Genomic DNA, 27,282 nt, shown 5'->3' with positions numbered 1-27,282 from the left:
TGCCCAAGGATACATTGGCATGTAGCCTGGAGTAGCCGGGAATCGAACCGCTGACCTTCCGATCAGTAGGTGACCTGCTCTACCTACTGAGCTACAGCCACAGTATGTAAACATGCTGCCAGTGGTAGTCTGGTTGCTTAAAAAAAACACACTACGAGGCTGATAAACAAAGCATTCCATTGGCTCCTGCTTCCACAGTGAATGCAGGTTTCCTGGCCAAGCTTGGGTTCTTCCTCACCAGGTGCTGCTGCGTGACCATCTGCAGCCCATGTGACCTGCTGGTCTTGCTGCTTTGTGGAAGCAGGTCACAGTTTCCTTTATGGGCTCACTGTGTGGTTCCATTTCCACATTGAGGCCTGCTGCAACTACAGCTCAGTCCAGCTTTAGCTGACTAATTGTTGCTTTGAATGTGGAAGTCCAAATGAAATGGGAGACATAATGGCAGAAATTCCACAGGAACACGTTTCATTGTTGTTCACACAGGTTATGTACATTTCCCCAGTGTGAGAAACAGGGCTGATTAACCTAGCTCAGCTGCTGTTTTTTTTTTTTTGTTGTTTTTTTAAATACTGAAATTTAAGTTCCTTTTTGCTTTGCTCTCAATCCCCAACCACTCTCAGCAAATGGCTGTCCTTCCCTGAGCCTGGTTGTGGCAGAGGTCTCGTCATGTTAACAGGGAGTTCTTCCTCCCCGCTGTCGCCAAGTGTTGCTCATAGGATAATCTGATTGCTAAAACCAGCGAGAAGCCATGAGTTTTTGGTTTTTTTAATAAATATAAAATGACATTTTAGGCTATTTCTGGTTCAGGCAACTTTAACTCCATGTACTGCTTTCTTTTATAGAAAGTAAGCAACATATCGATACCTAAACTGAGGAGCTTTGTGCTGTTTCAAGGTTGGGACATCTGTGAATATCTCTGAGCACAGATTAGTCACCGACAGGACTCTTTGCCTCTGATGCAAGCTCTGCGTCTGTCTCTACATATGTGTTATTCTGACGAAAGAAAAGCTCTGAATTGGCTGAGATATTTCTGATGAAACCTGACCCATGCTAATTTGATAACCACATAATAGGATTAATTAGCTGATCCTAAGTCAAAGGGCCTCAATTAGCTGCAGGCCCTTTACAGGCAGGGGGAGAGGAGAGATAATGAAGTTCCCTAGTCACCACAATGAAAACACATCTAATGAAACTAGAAATCACTTAAACATTGGAGGAAGCACCCTCCTCCAACTCCCAAACTCCATCTCATTTTCTGCATTTTATTAATTGCACAGAGGTGATACATTAGTGATGCTTTTTCCCCCCTCGAGGGACCAATGGATGAACTAGAAGTCCTTGAATCCACAATACAGAACGCTGAAAACCACTGAAACACCATGAAGAATAATTATTGAATTACAGTTCTACCTTTACATAATGCTGGTTGGGTCTGATTAATTTTGCTTCATCACATCTTTGTAAATATGTGTAATTATTAAAAATCAAACTGGTTTTCTGTGAACAGAGTCATTTTTCTCTCACCGAATTCCTTTATTTTTGCCAACGACAGCAGGAAAAACTTTGCAGATGCTACAGATTCGTGTGTGCACCACTTGGGAACAGGGCTCACACACCAGCACATCCTCTGATCACCCCTTAACTCTGTTTGTACAGAAAGAGCAGAGAGGGTAATTAGTAGGTTTTCACTGTCTAACACCATATTTTGTTTATTTAATATGCTGAAAATAAACTTCAACTGTTTCCTAGAATATTACAAGAATATGTCTGCAGAGTCTTCAGCTGTTTACACAAAGAGCGGTTCAGAAGACTCCTATGATTGTAACAGCAAGGGAACAGTTTACCCTGCCCGGGATAGGGTTACCGGGGCCCCACCCTGGAGCCAGGCCTGGGGAGGGAGCTCAAGGGAGAGCGTCTGGTGGCCGGGCATTAGCCCGTGGTGCTCGGCCGGGCGCAGCCCGAAGAGGTTACATGGGCCCGCCCTCCTGTAGGCCCACCCAGTGGCGGTCCTAGCCTGTTTGGCGCCCTGGGCGAGCATCCCCGCCGGCGCCCCCCCCCCCCCCCCCCCCCCACACACACACACACACACACAATAGCGATCGCCGCACTACTACACTTGGGGGGTAATGAGCGCCTGCTGTGTGGTGTATGTAGCTTTCTGCCATGGTCTGACAGACAGGCTTTAACAGAAGGTCCCCCCACCATCACAGGCACACTCAGAATTTCTTTTAAATTTTTATTTGAAAAAACATGGAAGAAACTGAAATATTACACAGCTTCTGCTTACCTTTATCTTTGCTTGTTTCTCCTCTTCTTCTTTTCTCTTTTTCCTAAACTGTGCACCTGATGGCTTTGACCTTTTCCTTTCCATCTGCCACAATTCGCCACCACCACCGCCCATCCCCAGGGTTGTCAGATCTGACTGACAGTTGCCAGCCCAACACAACAAAACCTCCACTGAAACTCATGTTAATAGCACCAGGTGTGATATATATTTAAATATACAAGCTTTGGGTAACTTGTTAAAATTTTGGCTGCTTTTCACCATATTTGGTAGGTTTTTAGGAAGTTTTTATTGTAAAATTATATATCTATATAATTTGATAATTATATAGAAATATCTATATAATATTCCACCCCAATGTGTTCACAAGCTGCCCAATCTGGCAACACTGCGCCATCCACCAACATTTGTCCAAACTGTCTAGATTCGTATTTGTGTTATTTTTTTTATCAGGATTCGGGTTCACACAAATACTGTGATTTAATGACCATATTTACAGTATTATAAATGAAATTGGCTTTGTGTTCTATCAGTTGTGTGCATCTAATTTTATTAGACGCACAGATTCATTCTGTGGAACATGGGAGGAAAAAAAAAAAAAAAGAGTCAGTTTTGCATATCTCGCAAAAGTTTTGCGAGATCCTGAGTTACTTTTGCGAGATCTCGCAAAACTTTTCAATATTAGGACATACACTTCGCGTTAATCTTGATATGGCAGTGTCCGTGAGGATAAAAGGTTTGGCGAGAGACTGCCAGCAAAAGTCGCCTTTATTTATAATTCAGCGGTTACTGTTGGCTGTAACCAGGCCCAAACTGTACAGGCATGAATGAATGAACCCGGCTGACAGTCTCACTCTCACGCCATCACTGCTTCACTCGACTCGCACCCCAGGCTGAGAGGAGAAGGGGGCGGGGCAGCGCTGTGTGTGTGACGATCGAGTGAAGCAGTGACAGCGAGACAGAGAGAGAATCCCCCGCCTGCCCTTTTTCTTCTGTTACAACCTGTCTGACCATGGCAGAAAGCTACATGCAATACACAGCAAGCAGAGGGCGCCCATTATCCCACAAGTGGAGCAGTGCGGTAGGTGCTGCTGCGGCGATCGCAATGCGTTGGGGGGAGGGGGGCGGTCATGCCGCCCTAGATGAAATGCCGCCCTGGGCGGCTGCCCATGTCGCCCATATCAGAAACCGCCACTGGGCCCACCACCCGCAGGAGGAGTCGCAGGGGTCGGGTGCAATGTGTGTCGGGCGGTGGCCAAGGGCGGAGGCCCTGGCGGACCGATCCCCAGCTATCAAGACTGGCTACTGGGACAAGGAATGAGGAAGGTGGGGAAGGAGCCTGAGCTAGTGCGTGAGGTTGAGAGATACCAGCTAGATATAGTTGGGCTCACCTCAACGCATGGCCTGTGCTGTGGAACCAGTCTCCTGGAGAAGGGCTGGACTCTGTTCCAGTCTGGAGTTGCCCTTTGTGAGAGGCGGCAAGCTGGGGTGGGTATTCTTGTATCCCCCCGGCTTGCTGCCTGTACGTCGGAGTTTTCACCGGTGGACGAGAGGGTAGTTTCCCTGCGCTCAGGAGGGTAGTTTCCCTGCGCCTTCGGGCTGGGGAACGGGTCCTGACTGTTGTTTGTGCTTTAGCGCCTAATGACAGTTCAGAGTACTCACCCTTTTTGGAGTTGCTGGGCGGGGTGCTGGAGAGTGCTCCATCTGGTGACTCCATAGACTTGCTGGGAGACTTCAACGCTCATGTGGGCAATGACAGTGAGACCTGGAGGGGTGTGACTGGGAGGAACGGCCTGCCCGATATGAACCCGAATGGTGTTTTGTTATTATACTTCTGTGCAAACCACAGTTTCTCCATAACGAACACCATGTTTGAACATAAGGATGTCCATAAGTGCACATGGCACCAGGACACCCTAGGTCGCAGGTCGATGATCGATTTTGTAATCGTATCATCAGATCTGCGGCCATATGTTCTGGACACTCAGGTGAAGAGAGGAGCTGAGCTGTCAACTGATCACCACCTGGTGGTGAGTTGGATCAGGTGGCGGGGGAAGATGCTGGACAGACCTGGCGCACCTAAACGTATTGTGAGGGTGCGCTGGGAACGTCTGGCAGAAGCCCCAGTCCAGGAGATCTTCAACTCCCACCTCCGGCAGAACTTCGCCAACATTCCGAGGGAGGCTGAGGACATTGAGTCCGAATGGACCATGTTCCGCACCTCCATTGTTGAGGCTGCTGCTCAGAGCTGTGGCTGCAAGGTGGTTGGTGCCTGTCGTGGCGGTAACCCCCGAACAAGATGGTGGTCACCGGAGCTGAAGGGAGCCATCAAGCTGAAGAAAGAGTCCTATCGGGCTTGGTTAGCCTGTGGGACTCCGGAGGCAGCTGACAGGTATCGGCAGGCCAAGCGGAATGCAGCTCGGGTAGTGGCCAAAGCAAAAACTCGGGTGTGGGAGGAGTTCAGTGAGGCTATGGAAAAAGACTTTCGGACGGCATCGAAGCAATTCTGGCAAACCGTCAGGCAACTCAGGAGGGGAAAGCAGTGCTCCACTCACACGGTTTATAGTGCGGGTGGGGTGCTGCTGACTTCAACTGAGGCTATAGTCGGACGGTGGAAGGAATACTTTGAGGACCTCCTGAATCCCACTGACACGCCTTCTGTAGTGGAAGCAGAGTCTGGGGACGAGGGAGATGACTTGAACATCACTGGGGGTGAGGTCACTGAGGTAGTTAAACAACTCCTTGGTGGCAGGACCCCTGGGGTGGACGAGATTCGCCCTGAGTTCCTGAAGGCTCTGGATGTTGTAGGGCTGTCTTGGTTGATACGCCTCTGCAACATCGCGTGGAGATCTGGGGCAGTGCCACTGGATTGGCAGACCGGGGTGGTGGTCCCCATCTTTAAGAAGGGAGACCGGAGGGTGTGCTCCAACTTTCGGGGATCACACTCCTCAGCCTCCCTGGTAAGGTCTATGCCAGGGTGCTGGAAAGGAAGGTCCGTCCGTTAGTCGAACCTCGGATTCAGGAGGAACAATGCGGTTTTCGTCCTGGTCGTGGAACGCTGGACCAGCTCTTTATCCTCTCAAGGATATTTGAGTGTGCGTGGGAGTTTGCCCAACCAGTCTACATGTGCTTTGTGGACTTGGAGAAGGCATTCGACCGTGTCCCTCGGGGTATCCTTTGGGAGGTCCTGCGGGAGTATGGGGTGTCTGGCCTGTTGTTGCGGGCCATTCAGTCTTTGTACAACCCCAGTGAGAGCTCGGTCCGTATGGCCGGTAGTAAGTCGGATTCATTTCCTGTGGCTGTTGGACTCCGTCAGGGCTGCCCTTTGTCACCGATTCTGTTCATAATTTTTATGGACAGAATTTCTAGGCATAGCCAGGCGGCGGAAGGCTTCTTCCTTGGTGGCCTCAGAGTCTCATCTCTGCTCTTTGCAGATGATGCGGTCCTGCTGGCTTCATCAGGGGGTGGCCTCCAGCTCGCAGTGGAACGGTTCGCAGCCGAGTGTGAAGCGGCCGGCATGAGAATCAGCACCTCTAAGTCTGAGGCCATGGTCCTCAGCCGGAAAAGGGTGGAGTGCTCTCTCAGGCTCAGGAACGAGTTCTTGCCCCAAGTGGAGGAGTTCAAGTATCTCGGGGTCTTGTTTACGAGCGATGGGAGAAGGGAGCGGGAGATCGACAGACAAATCGGGGCTGCTTCTGCAGTGATGCAGACGCTGCACCGGTCTGTCATGGTGAAGAGGGAGCTTAGTGTAAAAGCGAAGCTCTCGATTTACCGGTCGATCTACGTTCCTACCCTCAAAGGTCATGAGCTTTGGGCAGGAAAGAATAAGATCACGAATACAAGCGGCAGAAATGAGTTTCCTTCGAAGGGTGGCTGGCCTCTCCCTTAGAGATAAGGTGAGGAGTGCGGCCATCCAGGAGGGGCTCAGAGTAGAGCCGCTGCTCCTCCACATCGAAAGGAGCCAGTTGAGGTGGCTCGGGCATCTGATTAGGATGCCTCCTGGCTGCCTCTTGGGTGAGGTGTTCCGGGCATGTCCCACCGGGAGGAGGCCCCGTGGTAGACCCAGGAGACACAGGAAAGATTATATCTCTCGGCTGGCCTGGGAACGCCTTGGGATCCCTCCGGATGAGCTGGAGGAGGTGGCTGGGGAGAGGGAAGCCTGGGCTTCTCTGCTTAGGCTCCTGCCCCCGCGACCCGGCCCCGGATAAGCAAAAGAGAATGGATGGATCTGCGATCTTATTCTTTCGGTCACTACCCAAAGCTCGTGACCATAGGTGAAGAATTCCATAAATATCATTATCTAGTTTTTTGACAGAAGTGGCATTTAGCAGCTTTTGCATCTGAAATATTTTTTCCTCCTCACTAGGCTAGTCTTGATTTCAGTAATACTCAGGGGGCTGAATGGAAATATCTGGCGGGCCGGACGTGGCCCGCAGGCTGCCAGTTGAAGTTCACTGATGTAAAGAATGGGTAATAGGCCCAAAATAGAACCTTGAGGTACACCACAGGTGAGAGAGGCTGCAGAAGAAGAAAATCCATCAATTTTTACAAAGAATTAAGATTTAAATGAATCAAGAGCTATACCTCTAATGCCCACACACTGCTCAACAGAGATAAAAGAATAGAACTGACAGTATCAAAAGCCGCTGCTAGGTACTAACATAACAGAGTTTCCTGAATCAACAGCTAAAGATAATTAAGAACTCTTAAAAGGGTAGTTTCAGTCCTACAGCGAATCATAATTGTGTTTCAGTACCAACATTTTATGGGGAAATCTGAAATTTTGAAGAAAAGTGACCATTGTAAAGAAAAAGTGGCCATATATATATATGTATATGGCCACTTTTATATATATATATATATATATATATATATATATATATATATATATATATGGCCACTTTATATATTAGGGGTGGGACTTTAACGCGTTAATTTCGATTAATTAATTATGGGGAAATTAACGCGTTAAAATTTTTAACGCATTTTAATCGCACTTTGCACCGTGGAACGTTTCTCAGTGCGCGAGTTCCCGGCATACAGATTATATCGACGCACCAGGGTTATTATAGTTAACGAAAACGAACGAAATAACGAAAACTGAAATTGAAAAAACATTGTCGTTAACTGAAATAAATAAAAACTATAATTAAAAGGAAAAAACGATAACTAATTAAAACTGAATTGTGAGTTTACAAAACTAACTAAAACTAACTGAAATAATCGATAAACTTACTTTCATTTACTTGTTTTTTTGGGGGGTTTTTTAAGCCTTGTGGATTGATATGAAATCATTGTTTCCGCTCTCCGAGTTTAAGCTGGGAGCGCCACAGGACAACTGTGTGAGTGCGCATGTGCGTGCGCTCACCGCGCTGGTCCGCAAAGTAATGGCTGCGGTCTGCAGAGAAAGCGGCAGAGTCCCGTATGGAGGTTCTTTGAGTACAAACACCTGCACACGACCACAAGGTAATTAAACACACACAATCCAGCTACACAAGCATAAATGCGGACATGAGGTCGGCAACTTCTGTAGGTTGTGTACAGAGGCCGCAAAGACCCTGCAGGTTTAATTAGCGAGCATCTAACCAAGCTAGCTCCAAAACAGAAGCAGCTTCAGGTGGTGAGAACATCAGGATGCAGCTGGATTTGAGCTTTGACTCCTTCAAAGAGTTTGTTTTTGTTTAACACCACATGTAGGTGTTATTAATCTGCTGCACTGATGCTGAAGTTTATTGTGGAGTTTATTGTAGAATTTATTGAGTTTGGGAGTTCATGTTTTTCTTTGTTTCTCCCTGGTTATGCTCATGTGTGTCCTTAATATTACACAAATTTAGCATGTCTTGTGAACAGTTGGTTGTTGACTATATTTCTTTAAACTGTATCTTTTGTCAAGTTTTCATTACACAATAGTCACTTTTGCGCCTTGAATCTTGCACCTGATTAGGTATGAAAATACTAAAACTAATACTGAAACTAACTGAAACTAACTAAAACTAAGCATGAAACCAAAAATAAAAACTAATAAAAACGAGCAAAACCACTCTGAAAACTAATTAAAACTAACTGAATTAGAGAAAAAAAAGTAAAAACTAACTAAAACTAAACTATAATGTAAAATCCAAAACTATTATAACCCTGCGACGCACAATGTCCAAATTAGGGGCCGCATCCTGCGAAGGACCCGGCCCACGTCTTTCGCAACCCACGAACACCACAAAGGCCGGAAGTGAGCGGCTAGCCTTCATATCAGCTGCCGTCACCTCTGCGTAGCTCATGTCGCCTAGCAATTGTGAGTGCGAAGCACAGCTGTGTAACAGCAGCTGGTTAAACGGAGAACGAACTTTTTCTCCTTTTTGTGGTTTAATTTTAAGTCTTTAATTCAAAATAAGCTGTTAAAACAAGCATAACACATTTCAACATCAAGGAATACAGCTGAGCGAATGATTAATTTCCAACTATAACAAGTGAGCCATTAATGTTGAATAAAACTATCCAGGTATGATGCTTAACTTTATTTTCAGGAGTTTGCTTATCACAGGAGCACTTCCACCCTTCGTTGGTCTGTGTAGTAGGCTGGTGGGAAAATAAACAACATTTTGAAGTTTAAGCTTATGTATATTGATTCATTCATCAACTAAACTTAAATTAATATTTCTCATGTCAAATATTGAAATGCGATTAAAATGCGATTAATTTCGATTAATTAATTACAAGCTTTGTAATTAATTCGATTAATTTTTTTAATCGAGTCCCACCCCTAATATATAGATATATAGATCTATAGATAGAGAGGTGTATCGAGATATGGATAGAGAGAGATATATAGAGAGGTAGAGAGAGAGAGATGAGAGAGAGAGATAGAGAGATAGAGAGAGGATATAGATATATAGATATATAGGTATATATATTGATATATAGATATATATTTATGTGATGAGAGATATAGTTTTTTTTATGTATATATATATATAGAGAGGTGATATAGAGTATGTATATAGATATATATATATATATATATATATATATATATATATATATATATATATATATATATTATGTATATATATGTATATATATATTATGTATATATATATATATATATATATATATTATGTATATATATATATTATGTATATATATATAATGTATATATTATATATATATATTTATTATATATATATATTATATATATATATATAAACCTGAGCGAGAGACATCAGGGTGTGTAGTTTTCTGTGACAATGGTGAAAATGAGTCAAATATAGAAGTTATTAGCAGGACTCTGGAGAACTTGACTGCATACTGAGGAGGTAATTCAGCCATTTATACAGGTGTGTTGGATCAGGGACACATCTAAAACCTGCAGGACACCGGACCTCGAGGCCTGGAGTTGAAGAGCCCTGCTTTACACCACTGCTTTGCATTATGCTTGTTGATGTAAGGCTTGGATGCAGCTGCTCGGCCATGGAAACTCATTCCATGAAGCTCTTTGTGTACTGTTACTGAGGTCATCTGAAGGCCACATGAAGATTGGAGGTCTGTAGCGATTGACTCAGAAAGTTGCAGCTTTTCATTGCAGAAAGTTGGTGACCTCTGTGCGCTATCCAAACACCTCAGCATCTGCTGACCTTGTCATTTTACCTAACCTACCACTTCGTTATAATACTAAGTTGACTATGGAATATTTAGTAGCAAGGAAATTTCAAGACTGGACTTGTTGCAATGGTGGCATCCTATCATGATATCATGCTGGAATTCACTGAGCTCCTGAGACCAACCCATTCTTTCACAAATGTTTGTAGAATCAATATGCATGCCTCAATACTTGATTTTACAGAGGTGTGGCCATAGAAGTAACTGCAAAACCTGAATTCAATGATTCAATGATACGCTCACTGTTGAGCGTGTGGAGCGTCCACACCTTCAGGTTTCTTGGTGTCCTCATCTCTGCTGATCTCTCTTGGTCAGATAACATCCCAGCTGTTATCAAGAAGGCTCAGCAGGGACTTCACTTCCTGAGGGTCCTCAGGAAGAACAACTTGGACTCTAACCTGCTGCTGACCTTCTGCTGCTCATCCATTGAGACCCTGCTGACGTACTGTATCACAGTATGGTACGGCAGCTGCACTGAGGCAGACAGGGGGAGGCTTCAGAGGGTAATCAAGACAGCACAAAGAATCGTTGGCTGCCCTCTCCCCTCCCTGATGGACATCTACACCTCCCGCTGCATCAGCAGAGCCAGGAACATCATCAAGGACAGCTCACACCCTGGCTTTGACCTGTTTGACCTGCTGCCCTCTGGCAGGAGCTACAGGAGCATCAAAGCCAGAACAAACAGACTCAAGAACAGTTTCTTCACCAGAGCAATCACCACCCTGAACTCAGACACTCACCCACTGTAACTGTGCAACACCCACATCTCTGTGCAATATTATATTATTCATACTGAACAATATCTATCACTCCTATATTGTGTAATAACCAATATTCAGTCACCAAGTGCAATACTCACCATCTTCATTATTATATGTATACACTTATTTTATTTTTTACAATGTATATATTTTATACATTCTCTTATTATCTGTATTTTTAATACATTTTATTTTCTGTATATATTTTTATACTGTTTTATTTTCTCTATATTTTTAGAAGTTCTAATTTATATTTTAGGAAGCTTAACTTTCTATTGCATGGCACTGAACAGGAATGGGCCTCAAATCTCATTGTACATCCTGTATAATGGCAATAAAGGCATTCTATTCTATTCTAATATAGTGTATCTGAATACTCCTGCGCACCTCCACAAGAGGAGCCTGGGCAGCCAATCAGCAGTAGAGAAAACATGTGACAGAAAGGAATGTGGTTCATTGGTTAGCAGTGCAACTTTTGATAACTCTGCTGTTATCATCATTTGTAAATCAGTCACACATTGATTAAAAGATACTAAAATGAGCATCATTGAGTTTCAGTGTATATGCGTGTGACCCATGCAAGTCAAGTCTGTTGTCTTTTTAAGGTGTTGGGCAACTGCAACCATAGCTTCAGTGCTCTTTGGCATTGATTCTCAACCAATCACCACCCTGGTGCTGCCTTTGAGACTGGATGACTGAAGGCCAGAGAGATAATGAATCACATCAAGCTGCTACTTGGACTCTGAGGCAGAACCATGATCTATGTGACAAAAAAAACCCACTCATGCTCACAGTACCAATAGCTCGTCATCAAGAACATGTACATATTCAGGTTTGTATTCTATACACTTGTTCAGTCTGAATTTATTAACTTTAAATGTAGATTAGTTATAGCAATTTCTGGGAAATCACTTATACCTAATTATTATGCAGATTTCTGCTGCACAATGCTGTAAAATCTAATCAGATCATATGCGCCGTATGAAGAGCTGTGGCTGGGACGTTTCTACTGTCTTGTTCTTAAATGATCAAATTCAGAACATTAATAAATTTCTCTCTTATTTCTCACACAATGTCAACAGTTATGACAAAAAAGGGTGTTTGGACATAAAGTAGCTGACTGGGAGGATTCAGAGATTATGTTAGCAAAATTTCTAAAATGTTAAAAATGTAAAAATGTTGCAGCTTGCTTAAATATCAACACTGACCACCACGTTTATCTTCTTTTTAAACTATGGGTGCTTTAAACTGCTGCAGCGTTAAGGTTTTTTAAAGAAAAACCTGAAAATTAGCATCACCCTGGTTTCCTTGAGAAAAAGCCAATGAGATGAAAATAAAATCTGTGGGAAAGATGTTTATGAAACTTACACAATTTGTTCAACAAGACCATCTCAACAAACTGATGCCACTTCTGACAATTTTATTACATAAATAGAATCAGCAAAAACATTCTCTAAACATTCTCTAGCACACATAGGCTTTCATTCATGAGTTTGGCATAAACTGGTGTATTCTATGTTAGAGGACAAAAAGTGAAACTGTCTAAAGCTCATGTTGACCACAGACTTTATTGCAGACGTTTAGTCTCCCATCTCTCGTTGAATTGCAGTGAATATCTTTTGAGTCATACATGTGATTTTTAATTCATGCAGTGATTTGGGGTTTCACTACTGGTAGCTTTAGATGAGACATACTCATCATATGTGAAACTACAATTTCACTAATTTTTGCAACTAAAATGATGCCACTATGAGATTATATCATGCAGACCAACACAAATCTGTGTTCAGTAAAAACACCACTGTCACCTGCTACCTAGCACTTACTAAAGAAAAGGCAGATGAAGTGCAGACAGAAAGCAATGGGACTGGAATAGGAATAGTCAGGCTCGTGTGGGTACACTGCAGTCACATCAACAGAAAGAAACAGAGACCATGGGTTTATAGTACTGCAACAGCCGTAGGCTCTCTGCTATATTAAGTGATACTGTTTGCACTTTGCAGTTATACTTGTGAGTTGGTGTATATGCATTGCACTGCATCATTAATGAAGCCAACCTGATCATGCTGGACTTGAAGCTCATAAATATTATAGGTACTTTTATGAGAAGAAAGGCAAACACGTTAGATGAGGTCAGCTAACCCCACCTAAATAATTTATATCTCGAGGCAGGATCACAATTACGAGATCACATGCTAATACTAGGTGTTAATGGTAAACAACTCTATGAACTAGTTCTTAAGACAAGCTGTCTCACAGCCAAAGAGGTGCACTCAATTTCAAATAATTTCTCCATGATTATGTGTGTTTGTGATGTTCTCACAGATAACGGAGTAACAGAAGAACAATGCCTCTCTCCTTCAGACAGGGTGTGAAAAAGGTGTGAATATCAGATTGTCAGTTACAGAAAGTTGCTAGACCCTCTCCTGGAAAGGTAAATGAGGGAGAGGAATCCATACAATCCAACCAGCAGGCATACAGTTCAGATCCAGTGAAGAGAAAATGTGCCTGTGAAGACCAGGGTCTATTGGTTTCTGTATAATTGTGGTAACATCTCCCAGAGAACATGGATGTCTGGATTGTCCCATTGTATGAAGATCCTACTGACCAACTAGAATCAAAGCAATCAGATGTGAAGTGGACAGGATTATAGAGTCCATCATGCTCCAACCAGACAGACAAATGTGACAGAAGAGCGTCTGTTAAAATGTACTTTAATGATCAGTAAAGTGTAAAACTCTCAGTACCAAAATTTGGACATGAAAGCTTTCCACCTTGTGTGTTCTTACACAGAAGAAGTAGACTTTGTGGTTTCCTCATCTTTCCCTGTGTGTCTGCACCTCAGTAAGTAACGTTCTTTGCACAAGCTGCCCTCTGCATGTGTCCTTCACAGCGTGATATGATTTTGGAGGGGCACCTAGATGCTTTGTAGACAGCCTGGGCAGCAGCCGGGATCATGTCAGCTCACCAGGTCATGTCCACATTCATATCAGACAGGCACTGGGCCAGGTGGCCGTCACAGTCCATCTGGGTGAACCTGGAGAGACAGGAACAAGGTACCAACAGTGAACACTCACTACTTAAGCACACACTCATTTGTACAATCTATATAATTCAGATGTGGCTTTTTTTTTTTTTTTTTTTTTTGCAGTTTTCAGTTTTTTTAGTTAGGGGTGGGACTTTAACGCGTTAATTTCGATTAATTAATTACGGGGAAAATAACGAATTAAAAATGTTAACGCATTTTAATCGCACTTTGCACCGTGGAACTTTTCTCAGTGCACGAGTTCCAGGCATAGCGATTATATCGACGCACAATGTCAAAAATTCAGGGGCCGCATCCTTTGAAGGACCCGGCTCAGGGTCCTTTGCAGCCCACGAAGACCGCAAAAGCCGGAAGTGAGCGGCTGTGAAATTGGATGGTCTAGCCTTCATATCAGCGTCGCCTGCCCTCACTTCTGCGTAGCTCGTGTCGCCAGCAACCGTGAGTGCAAAGCACAGCTGTGGAAAAGCAGCTGGTTAAACGGAGAACGAACTTTTTCTCCTTTTTGTGGTTTAATTTAAGTCTTTAATTCAAAATAAGCTGTTAAAACAAGCATGACACATTTCAACATCAAGGAATACAGCTGAGTGAATGATTAATTTCCAACCATATATATATATATATATATATATATATGCATGCGCATTTTTGGTGTCATTTAATTTAGCTATTTATTCATTTAACAAACAGGGGCCTCAGCAGCATGTGGAAGAACCACACACAGCCACAGCACCCTGGTGCCTATTCCTCATGCTTGGTCTCACACTGCTAGCATTCCATTCTTCTACCAGAATTTGTCACAAGTCATCCAATATGGTCACTCTGGCACAAACAGCAGGCCCAAGCTGATCCCACAAGTGTTCAGTGGAGTTGTGGTCAGAACTGTAAGCAGGCCATTCCATTTTTCATCTTGAAGGATAATTTAATCTCAGAATGTGGAGATGTGGGATCACCGCTGGTTAGAGAATTTCATCTCTGTATCTCTTTGCATTGAGATTGCCGCCAATGATGACAAGCCTGACTGTCAGCAACTGAGGTACCAAAAACTCAAAACAGGAGTTTAGAGCAACATAAGCTGAAGTATTTTCATGGGCGCAACCCACACACTCAACTCTGCTGCTCAACCCACAAATTTTCCTTACAAGTGTGACACTATTTAAGAGGAAATAAACAGGTTATACAATGGTATTTATTGCCAAGAAGCACAAAAAAAAATAAAATAATAAATAAATCACCCAAATATTCCTTACTTTTTGTGCTAAGTTTAGATTTTAACATGCAAAATGAAGAAGGGGTCATGGGATAATATGCAAGACTTACAGATTAAACTGTATATGGAAGTTCAGCTGAAGAACTGGGAAAATTTGCTTTTCCAGCTATTTAAATGTGTAAATTTGCTGCCTTTTCATTAGGCAACTGTAATTAATTGGAAGCTGAGCAGTTAACTTAGTGCTTTAAACCTTGTAGAATTTGGCATTTGTTTTGTAGTTCGCTTCCTTCTAGTTACCCAAGTTTTTAACAAACGTCTTAACAAGGATGATGCACAAAAAAAACATGTAAATCCAACTTTCTGATTGGTTTTTGGAGACAGAAAGACAGGAATGCTCACCACCTTCAGCTAGCAGCTTCTCTACAGCTTCATACAGCAGCTTCTTATTTTTAAGTTTGTTTTAAAACATTGTTTTTTCACATAGGGTGAGGTAGGTTTGGATAGCTTTTTTCTCCTCTTAATTAAATCATCATTTAAAGACTTCATTTCATATTTACTCTGGTATTTAATATTAAAATTTGTTTGATGATGTCAAACATAAGTGTGACAACTATGCAAAGAAATAAGAACTCAGGAAGGGGCAAATACTTTTCACAGTACTGCACACAAGCTAGCTAAATGTTATCTTATGCTCATGGTGGAAAAATCAAAAAAATTAATATGAATTTAAATATCATAATAAAGCTCTAGAGCAGACTGCTGTAAACCAATAAGCAGACTTATTATTGGTCTTATCTTTTGCTTCTTTGCACAGCATTTTTTGTTTGAATTATGCAGGCATGGGCAGCAGGTAGAATGGTTTGAGGGGCCACAAAGCATTTTTAGCCCTTGTCCATTCTGACATTTTGACTGGATGTAGTTAAAAAAAAGTGAGCACACTGAGAAAAAAGAAAAAACATGGCTCAATGATGCAAAGATAATTAACAGAGAGAAGAGCTGCAAAATGAACAGTTATCAGTGACCGCCTTCATTGTTTTCATTTTTTTTAAAAACATGGATGAACTTAAAAGTTAAACATTTTAAATGCTTGTTATATTTTTATTTAACTGCAGTTAAACCAGTTTCATAGCCTCTTACCTTTTTCTAATCAAACAATGCAGTGCATCATTGTTATTACATTAGGTGGACACAACTTAAGTAATTACACCTTCTGAAATTAAACAATGCTAAAATGCAATGACTTTTCATTGTGATCATTCATGTGAGTTGATACCGATAGACTAGAGGGATCCACATTCCCTGTGTTAAAATGCATGTTTACCTGCAACTACTGTTAATAAACATTACTTAAGCAACATGCCAGTGTGTTATCCTTGTGAGTCTACGAAGACAAGCTCCCTGGATTTTATGTTTAATAGGAAGCCCAAAATTGTCCTTTGAGCTCCCCTTTTCCTCTACTTCCCCCTCGTTTAACACTGGTCGCTGTTTTGCCCCACAAAATCAAGCATGAACAGGTCTGGTATTGGTGACAGGGTGGGGTGTGTGGGGTGTGCGCCTGCTTGCTAATTGCATTGATAGAACTGTTCTGAAGGCAAACCACTGAAATTCTCAGCCCGGTGCAAGGCGACCTCAGCATGGCACAGTGCCATGTTATCCTTGTGAGTCTATGAAGACAAGAAACAAGACAACCTTGTTTCACCATCAGCGATAACCTATATCACTGATGGTGTTAAGGCTTTGCCATTTTAACATGTAGGTAAATAAAAACAACCTGAACAACTGTATCTGTCTCACATGTAGCTTGTTGGGATTTGCTCACCCCAGCAACAGCTCTCTGAGATAACATCACCTTGATTATCTGATGTAGTTTTTGTCACAGTATCATAGAAATGTATAGAGAACCATGTGCTCAGAGCAATTTTAAGGCTGGACTTTGCCTGTGTGGGCTGTGTCACAGGAGAGATTTGAGAGTTGCATGTGTGTTAGCTCCTCATCTCTAGATAACCTTCACAAGATGAAGTGCAGGGAGAGCATAACAGTAATGGAAACAGCTTGAAATCCTACAAAATGGAAAAGAAAGCATCCTTATGCTAGCTTTTAGTGAAAGAAGAAAACATTTTGGCCGGTTCTTACACAGCCGGGAACACCTGCAGACACATGGGACAACTCTGCAGCCCTCGTCCTCCATCTGCTGTACCACATCTCTCCACCTCATCTTCCTTTTTCTGTTCAACCTCTTTCTGCTGAGGAACTCTCTCAGACACCTTGACCCAGTATGTGAGAAGCGGCCTGCCGACTGATAAGCTCCCTTTCCTCCCCTCCTCTCTCTTGGCATTTGAGGATGATGATGACACTGCCTCCTCCTGCTGTGTTTTGCTAAGGGGTTGAGGAGACGTTATCTTGTGAGTGGGACTCTGCTTGCTGTGAGAGGACAGTCCTCTGACAGGGTTGGGGTATTGTGAGAGGCCCTGCTGGGTGGAGCTGAGCCTGATGGGATCTGGGCTCTGTGAAGTCCTTGGAGAAGGATGTGAGGGTTCAGGGAAGGTAGAAACTTCACTGTTGAGGTCAGCCCATCCCTGTTCTTCTAACCACTGTGGTACAGGTCTCTAAAGAGACAAACAATAAGAAAATAGAGATAAGGGTTTCACAGTAAGTTTGCAGAATTTCAGCCAGAAATGCAGAGCATGCTGTGGAGTGTTGATCTTTGCTTTGGCTTAGATCAGCGGTCTCAAACTCCACGGGCTGCATCTGGCCCCGCCCCCCTACTTCACTAACTTTACTAACTCCTCTTAATTGTAGCGGAAAGTGAAATGTCAAGAAAAGTAACTTAAAGGGCCAAATTGTCTTATACTTTTGACATCAAATTGCGGACCGGAACTAGGGGGCGGGGCCGGATGCGGTCCGCCGGCTTGAGACCGCTGGCTTAGATCATTACATGAATAAGAAGGTGTCCAAGTGTGATGGTAAATGTTCATTTACCAAACGGTACAAATGGATGTAGGGTAGCAACTAGTATGTATTTCGCCTATAATTCTGTAGAAAGCTGTGAGAAAAAAAATACAATTTCTCTTGTGTGTCTTATTTGTCACCTTGAAAGAGTATGCCCTACCAACAGTCCATATTAATTTTATTGTCACATTACAGCTTATGTGGAAGTGCCAAAAACTGCAGTTCCTCTAATGGCCACTTGAGGCTACCCCAAAAACCAATCCCCAGGGACCCCCATGTTATGATGTCCAACTTTACAGCTGAAATAAGCATGTTTACAGACTGGCACAAAAAAACAAACAAACAAAAAAAAAACGGTCTCTCTAGATTCTGTTTTCATAATAGGTGTATAGGGGATGATTTTTCTTCAGTTCTTTCCATTCTGTGGTCTCAAAGTTAGGGGAGAGTGAAATTCTACTATTTTATTAGTCTGTTACTTAGGAATCATTAGAAGATATTTGTGCATTGCACCTGTACATTCACACATCTGTACAGTACAGTACAGTTTATGGATGCAGCATGCTTATCAAGCTTGCCAGTCTTTTCTGATAACTTGTACACCACTCATACACACTTCTGGCACCATAAAACCAACATGTTTAGGGTTCAAAGTACAAACTCCGGAAACGAATGGGTGGCTCTGGCCATCTTTTACATACAATTTAGTGTCAGAACCGTTGATTAATTTATTTAGGAATGGGTCAAACCATCCATCCAGTGTTAATTTCGTTGACTAAAAATTTGTCATAGTTTTCGTCAACGACCCTTTTTTCCACAGCGACAACGATTACTAAATTAAAACTACCTAAAACAATAAAAACGATGACGATTTTCGAAAGTGTAAATTTTCTTGCAAAATTAATTAACACAATCATCAAGACGAAAGTGTCAATTAATTCTGTCATCTTTTTATCCTTTTAGGTGGTTTTAATTTAGTTATCGTCTCATTTTCATCATGGAAAAAAGGGTCATTGGCGAAACCTATGATGAAAATATTTCGTCAACAAAATTAACACTGCATCCATCCATCCATTTTTTTTCACTTATCCGGGGCCAGGTCGTAGGGGCAGCAGCCTAAGCAGAGAAGCCCAGACCTCCCTGTCCCCAGCCACTTCGCTTTCACACTCAGCTCCCTCTTCATTACAAAAGACTGATGCAGCGTCCGCATCACTGCAGACACAGTCCCAATCCATCTGTCAATCTACCGCTCTCTTCTCCAGTCACTCGTGAACATACTTAAACTTCTCCACCTGGGGCAGCAACTCGTCCCTGAGCCAGAGTAGGCACGCCACCCTTTTCCAGCTGAGGACCATGGCCTCAGACTTAGAGGTGCTGATCAGGATGATGGAGTCACCGGATGGAACACCAGTGAGGAAAAACTCCCTTTTAACAGGAAGAAACCTCTGGCAGAACCAGGCTCAGGGAGGGGCAGTCATCTGCTGTGACTGGTTGGGGCTGAGGGGAAAGACAGGACAAAAGACACACTGTGGAAGAGAGCCAGCGATTAATAATAACTAATGATTAAATGCAGAGTGCGGATTATCAAAAAGGAAAGTTTTAAGCCTAATCTTAAAAATAGAGAGGGTGTCTGTCTCCTGAATTCAAGCTGGGAGCTGGTTCCACAGAAGAGGGGCCTGAAAGCTGAAGGCTCTGCCTCCCATTCTACTCTTAAGTATCCTAGGAACCACAAGTAAGCCAGCAGTCTGACAGCGAAGTGCTCTATTGAGGTAATATGGCACTATGAGGTCTTTAAGATAAGATGAGGCCTGATTATTCAAGACCTTATATGTGAGAAGAAGGACTTTAAATTCTATTCTGGATTTGACAGGGAGCCAATGAAGAGAAGCCAATATGGGAGAAATCTGCTCTCTCTTTCTAGTCCCTGTCAGTACTCTAGCTGCAGCATCTGGTCAAAAATGACTCCAAGATTTCTCACAGTGTTACTGGAGGCCAAGGTAATGCCATCTAGAGTAAGTATTTGATTAGACACTGTGTTTCTAAGATTTGTGGGGCCGAGCACAAGAACTTCAGTTTTATCTGAATTTAGAAGCAGGAAATTAGAGGTCATCCAGGCCTTAATGTCTTTAAGACATTCCTGCAGTTTAACTAATTGATGTGTGTCATCTGGCTTCATAGATAAATAAAGCAGGGTATGATCTGCACAACAATGAAAATTGATGCAATGTTTTCTAATAATACTACTTAAGGGAAGCATGTATAATGTAAATAAAATTGGACCTAGCACAGAACCCTGTGGAACTCCATAATTAACCTTAGTGTGTGAAATGTAAACAAATCCCAGCAGTGTTGAAAGCAGTCAAACATGAAGATATGTCTTTGAGATGGTTATGAATAATTTTTTCTGTAATGGTTACAATTTTATTCATAAAGAAATCCATGAAGTCACTACTAGTTAAAGTGAAAGGAATACTCGGCTCTACAGAGCTCTGACTCTTTGTCAGCCTGGCTACAGTGCTGAAAACAAACCTGGGGTTGTTCTTATTTTCTTCAATTAATGATGAATAGTAAGATGTCCTAGCTTTACGGAGGGCTTTTTTATAGAGCAACAAACTCTTTTTCCAGGCAAATTAGCTTTAAGCTAACTCTGGTACAACGCATCAAATGGTAACATTTATGTTAATATTGTACATGGTAAAGTAAAGTGAGATGCCATTCCCTCTCCAGCTTACAGGTTATCTGCTTTAAGCTGCACATTTGTGAATTATACCACGGAGTCAGGCACTTCTGATTTGAAGCTTTCCTTTTCAGAGGAGCCACAGTATCCAAAGTCGTACGCAGTGAGGATGTAAAACTATTGATGAGATAATCGACCTCACTGGGAGCAGAGTTTAGGTAGCTGTTCTGCGCCATGTTGGCACTGAAGAGCCTAACAATGGAAACATTATATCCTTAAACTTACAGCACTTTCAGAAAGATTTCTACTGTAATGAAACGTATTCCCCACTGTCAGGCACTTCTGATTTGAGGCCATTGCTGTGGCATATAACATATGAACATTACACTTCACAGGTTCCCATGTCTGACAGAGAGACTCCACTTGTCAGAATAAAACCTGTGGACACGTCACTACACAGCAAGAACACTCCAGAATATCTGAACTGTGAACATTTGGCACTTTGTGTACTCGTGTCTTGTTAGGAGCTTTATTATATTGATTGCAGAAGCTGTGTAATGAAGTAACATACTGCTGCAGATGTATGTGGAAGATCAGGAACCAGCTCCCAGAATGTTTCCTCCAGGTATTGCAGAGCAGCCTTCAATGTGAACGCCCACAGGCTCTCCCCAGCAAGCAGCTGCTGCCTGTTCCACCATGCTACTGCAGGAAGCACTGACCTGTAAAGCAGATAAAGCAGTGTCTGTTCCACACTTTTGTAACTGAAGTGCTACATTCTGTTCACGTCCCTCCTCCAGCATGAATTTCAATACAAAGCATCACAAACAAAAATATGGTGCAACTTTGAAATTCATCAAGAATTTCCAAATGTATTTTTGTTTTTCCTTTTATAAATCATTCGGTATGCATTTTTAATCTGTCAATCAAATTATTTATAAAGCTGCTCTTTGATCTGGTGCACAGGCCCTACTTGTGTAAACAAAAAAACAGGAGAGAGATGTGCAAATGGAATAATTTATTTAATAATACAATAAAGCTACAAAAAGTTTGGGTCTTTTTTTCATGATTTTCCTTCATAAAACATTGGTTGTTCAGATCAGTAGTTTCATTTAAATATATCATATAGCAGACGAACACAGTGATATTTGAGAAGTGAAATGAAGTTTATAGGATTTACAGAAAGTGTGAAATAATTATTTAAACAAAATTAGGCAGGTGCATAAGTTTGGGCACCCTTGTTGTTTTATTGATTTCATTCAGCACTAATTATTGGAACACAAAATTTGTTTTGTAAGCTCACAGTTGAATCCAATTATGAGAAAGGGTTAAGGTGGCCACTTGCAAGTGTTTCCCCTCTTTGCATCTTCTCTGCAGAGTGGCAACATGGGAGCCTCAAACAACTCTCAGATGACCTGAAAACAAAGATTGTTCAACATCCTGGTTTATGGGAAGGATCCAAAAAGCTCTCTCAGAGGTTTCAGCTGTCACTTTCCACTGTGAGGAACATAGTGAGGAAATGGAAGACCACAGGCACAGTTCTAGTTAAGGCCCGAATTGGCAGGGCAAGAAAAATCTCAGATAGGCAGAGGTGAAGGATGGTGAGAACAGTCATAGTCAACCCACAGAGCAGCTCCAAAGACCTACAACATCATCTTGCTGCAGATGGTGTCGCTGTGCATCGTTTAACTATTCAGTGCACTTTGCACAAGGAGAGGCTGTATGGGAGAGTAATGCAGAAGAAGCCTTTTCTGCGTACGCTCCACAAACAGAGTCACTGAGGTATGCTAAAGCACATTTAGACAAGCCAGCTTCATTTTGGGATAAGGTGCTGTGGACTGATATATATATATATATATATATATATATATATATATATATATATATATATATATATATATATATATATATATATATATATATATATATATATATATATATATATATATATATATATATATATATATATATATCTCCTTAGAACTGTCATGAAGGGGTAATCCATCTATAGAGATCACAAGCTTTCTGTACTATTCTGTAAACATGTTTAACACTGTAAAGTTGAGCTTTTTAGGAATTGACTCACTTTTGGAGCCATCAAGTTTTCATTAATAGCACTGTATTTGTTTTGTTTTTTCTCCCCTTTGGGAATCACTGGGGTTTAATAAGGTTCAGTGCTCTCCCAGTGGTTTATATACAGTGCTGTGAGAAAGTGATGGAGTTCCACAAGGTTCTGTGCTGAGACCAGTCATTTTTACCTTATACATGCTCCTCCTATACAAAATTATAATTATTTTCATTGCTATCTGGATAATAATTATATGAAGTCAAATGATGCAAATCAATTGGTTTTAAAGACTTAACGGCCACCATGACCTGTAATTTTGTTTTCCTAAATTATGGCAAAACCAAGGTCACTGTACTTGGCCCTAAAAGTGCCTAACCAGATTCTTGCTCGATGTGTATTGTTATTTTTGACCAGTGCACATTAAACATATATGTATGGTTGTTTGTGCAATATTTCTAAAATTGTAAACATACTGTCTCAGAGTGATGCTGAAAAACTTGTTCAATGATTTATAACTTCTAGGCTGGACTACTGTAATTTCTTATGACTTTTCTAAAAGTTCCATGAAAAGCCGTCAGTTTACACAGAATGCTGTGGTGAGAGTACTGACAGGGACTAGAAAGAGAGACCATATTTCTTTGGTTCCCTGTTAGATCCAGAATTTAAGTTAAAATTCTTCTACTCATATAAAAGGTCTTGAAAGGAAAAAAAAAAAATCAGGCCTCCATAATAATTAAAAGCGCTCATAGTTCCATATTATTCTATTACAGGACATTGCTCTCAGACTGCTGGCTTACATGTGGTTTTTACAGTTTCTGAAAGTAGAATGGGAGGCAGAGCCTTCAGCTATTGTGCTCCTCTCAGTTTGCGTTCAGGAGATCGACATTCTCTCCATTAATAAGATTACACTTGAAACTTTCTTTTTCTCACAAAGCTCATAGTTAGGGCTAGAGCAGGTGTCCCTGAACCATCCTTTAGTTATACTGAAATAGAGTCAGGCTGCTGGGGGAGTTCCCATGATGAACTCAGGATTTCTTTCCCACTCCCCATGTGTTTATGCACCACTACTGCATGCCATTAAATTCTGGCTTCTTGTTTGTGTTTTGACCTCATCTTTATGCTATACAGGTACAGCTGGTCATAAAATTAGAATATTATGAAAAAGTTGATTTATTTCAAGTTGATTAATTCCATTCAAAAAGTGAAACTTGTATATTATATTAATTCATTACACACAGACTGATATTATTCAAATGTTTATTTCTTTTAATTTTGATGATTATAACTGACAACTAATCAACATTTTCATGATATTCTAATTTTATGACCAGCACCTGTACATTCTTTTTCTCTTCAACCCCAACTGGTCACCTATCCCTGCCTGATCCTGGTTCTGGTATATTCTTGTTAAAAGGCAGTTTCTTCCTTCCCAATGTGGCCAAGTGCTTGCTAAAGTGTTTTGAGGTGACTGCTGTTGTGTTGGTACTATAAAAATAAAAACTGAACTGAATCTAATTCACTGTACAGGGCGGTCCACGTCAGGTAACAGCAAAGAGTTTCAGAAGGGCCTGGACTATCGTAGCAGTGGCGCAGTGGGTAGGCGCTCGCCTTGCAGCCGGAAGGTTGCAGGTTCAAGCCCCTGTCCCTGCGCTGCGTTGTGTCCTTGGGCAAGACACTTTTAAACCACATTGCCTAACGGTAGCGCCAGTCTCTGGCTGCATGACCGCAGATGCTCATCTCTGGATGAGTGATCTGGAACAATCACTTTGTTGTGTGCCTTGTGCGCACAATGACAATGAGTTGACTCTAACATCTAACATAATGTACCTGTAGATTTAACACAAGAGTATAAATCCCCTGTTATTGTATGTCTTCTCCAGCCTAATTAATATTAAAGAAAATAACTTGGTTGGAACTTTGATTCTGTTCTCATTCATTATTTTACTAATAAAAAAAAACTAATTCAGTTAATTTATATCCTTAGATTCTTATTAGTTCCATTTTATTTCGGTGTTAGTGAAGTAATGTTTAAGTGTGACCTGATGTTGCCTTACACGTAAATGACTCATGGTCATGTCTATGGCAGGCCGTTTTAACATAAAATCCGTTTGTCTGACTATCCGTAATTACATTTCAGATATCTAAAACTGCATTTTGACTATCCAGAATGGTAATTTAAGATATCCGCAATTACATTCTGACTAGTAAGAATAATAATTCAAGATATCTTCAATTACATTTTGACGAGTCAAAATTCCTTTCAAGATATCTCAAATGACGTCACCGGATTCGTCATTTGACGGGTCACACATCCGTAATTACAATTTAAGATATCTCAAACGTAATTATGACCAGTCGAAATTACGTTTTAGATATCTGAATTTAACAATTGCGTGAAGGCCCCCTTGTGCTGTACTGAGCTGTCCAAACAATTGCCTGTGTAGAATTTCAGGTGGCTGCAATGGCGCTGGCCGTTATGGACAAAATTGTAATAAAATGCAACAATATAGAAAGAGTTCCTCAGTATGGGATATGCGGAGAGCGCGAAAATCGTGTACTTAAAGGCTGCTTCAGGAATATGCACAGGATCTCTGATTTTATGGCCGTTTTAACAAACTGCCTTATAAACATTCCGCCAAAATGCTCCGTAATTCAAGATATCTCAAACGTCATTCTGACTAGTCAGAATGTTAATTTAAGATATCTTAAATAGAAAAGCCGTCTAATTCAAGATATCTGTAATTCATTTTGAGATATCTTAAAAGGCATTTTGACTAGTCAAAATTACAGTTCTAGATATCTCTAATTTAGTTTTGCCTAGTCATTATTTGCCTTCAAGATATCTAGAATTTAATTTGCACTAGTCAAAATTATTTATCGCCTATGTAAAAATACATTTAAGATATCTTGAAATATGGTGTCATTTAAGATATCTTTAATTAGAATTATGACTAGTCAGAATAAAAAACAAGATATCTTGAATTAACTTTATGACTAGTCATAATTTAATTGTAGATATCTGAAATGTGAGTTTCAGATAGTCAGTAATTCATTGAAGATATCTTGAATTGAAGCCGCCATACAAATGAATGGTAAATCTGACGTCATTTCGACTAGTCAGAATGTAATTAGAGATATCTCAAATAGGTATTTTGTCTAGTCAAAACATAATTAGAGATATCTGAATTTACTAATACGTCTAGTCATAAATCAGTTTCAGATATCTGGAATGTAAGTGTGGTGAATCGGATTTTATGTTAAAACGGCCTGCCATATCATGTCCTCAGAACTACAGTTTACTGCTTTAACACTGAAATAATATTAGTACTCCTTATCCACAGATACCGAAAGTCAAGGTATGCTAAAAAGCTGGATCGGTGCATCCCTGTTTCAAATATTTGCACATAAAGTCACCAGCTTCTCCAGTTCTCCTAAAGGCCCAGGCTGTAGGGAGTGGGTTAACGGAATTGTTTTACGTCTTATTTTGTGTCTCCTACAAGTTGTTAAGAAACGCGCTATATAAATATGACTAAGAGCACTCCAACAAGCTGTATGAACCATTTCAAAAATGTGTTTAGTTTTAGATAATGAACACACCGGATGTCCCTGTGGCGCCTATTTACAGATGAAATACCATCAGTTGTGTTCAGTAATTCACGTAACTCAGCTCGTAACTAATTCATTACTGTTTTCCTTCTCCCAGTTCAAATGTTGTTGGTTTTTTTTCTTAAGTCAGCCACTAATGGCCCGTGTATTAAAATAAACAGCTATAAACTTCGGCCACGTTTAAACATGTGTGGTTTCTCAATAAACTTTAACATACGTAACAGAAAGTCGTCAGTACAAATACACTCACCCGTCAGTCTTTGCTAGATTGTTACTGGACAACAATGTTGCATAGCTCCTCTTCGGTGTTCCCCCGGAAGTTGTTTCTAAATGGAGCTCTTCGACTGTAGACTTCTTTCGCTTAAGTCTGGACTTCAAGAAATTTTCATTCATGTCGCTTCAACGTTTTGTATTTCAACAGCTCTAAATCCCCCGCCAGCATCATTAAGGACTTCCTTAGCCCTCAAACTTGACGTCACTCGATTATATCCAATCAGAAAAGTCTACTACGAGAAATCTCTAACCAATCAAATTACACAAAGGTAACGCGAACGCAGTCACGTGAAAATACCACACGGATTAGCAGTCATATCAGGACTAACTCAAAGAGGATTTCTTTCTTGTTCGTTCGTTCGTCATATTTATGAATATAGATAAGATGAACTGCATCTTCAACAAACTGCAGTTTGGTTTATGTGGTCCGGATCTGTCCATGCCACATGCAGACCAATTGTGGTTGAACTTATGTTGCCCCTATGCGTTCTCTTAAGTGTGAACTACAAGTCTTACCATTTTTTTCTTTACTGGTCTCTCACACACCACCACCCCACTCCTAATTCAATTTAGTCTTATAGCATTCAAACTCATAAACACATATCCACACCATGTGACAGAAAACCTTTATTTATCATAATTGAATGAGTAATTTAAAAAAAATCACCGTATTATTGATTTACAGGTCAACTGGCATGTGTGTGTTGAGAAATAAAATCTCTCACTATTCTGAAGACAGTCGGCTGACACCTCCCTGACAACCA

The 27,282-nt window shown here is 41.3% G+C and overlaps 1 protein-coding gene across 1 annotated transcript; it reads right to left on the bottom strand.

The window, feature by feature from the left end:
- Positions 1 to 12,109: 12,109 nt before the first annotated feature.
- On the bottom strand, positions 12,110 to 26,708 carry si:ch73-70k4.1 (uncharacterized). The gene is made up of 4 exons (XM_030734119.1): positions 26,496 to 26,708; positions 21,146 to 21,293; positions 17,085 to 17,557; positions 12,110 to 13,735 (listed from the first exon to the last, which is right to left on the bottom strand). Exons 1-4 carry the CDS (start codon positions 26,636 to 26,638, stop codon positions 13,663 to 13,665), a joined length of 837 nt encoding a protein of 278 aa, XP_030589979.1. The 5' UTR covers positions 26,639 to 26,708; the 3' UTR covers positions 12,110 to 13,662.
- Between the last annotated feature and the right edge of the window lie 574 nt (positions 26,709 to 27,282).

The sequence above is a fragment of the Archocentrus centrarchus genome, chromosome 7 (assembly GCF_007364275.1).
Source record: "Archocentrus centrarchus isolate MPI-CPG fArcCen1 chromosome 7, fArcCen1, whole genome shotgun sequence".
NCBI lineage: Eukaryota > Metazoa > Chordata > Actinopteri > Cichliformes > Cichlidae > Archocentrus > Archocentrus centrarchus.
This window is presented reverse-complemented; position numbering and strand designations above follow the sequence as displayed.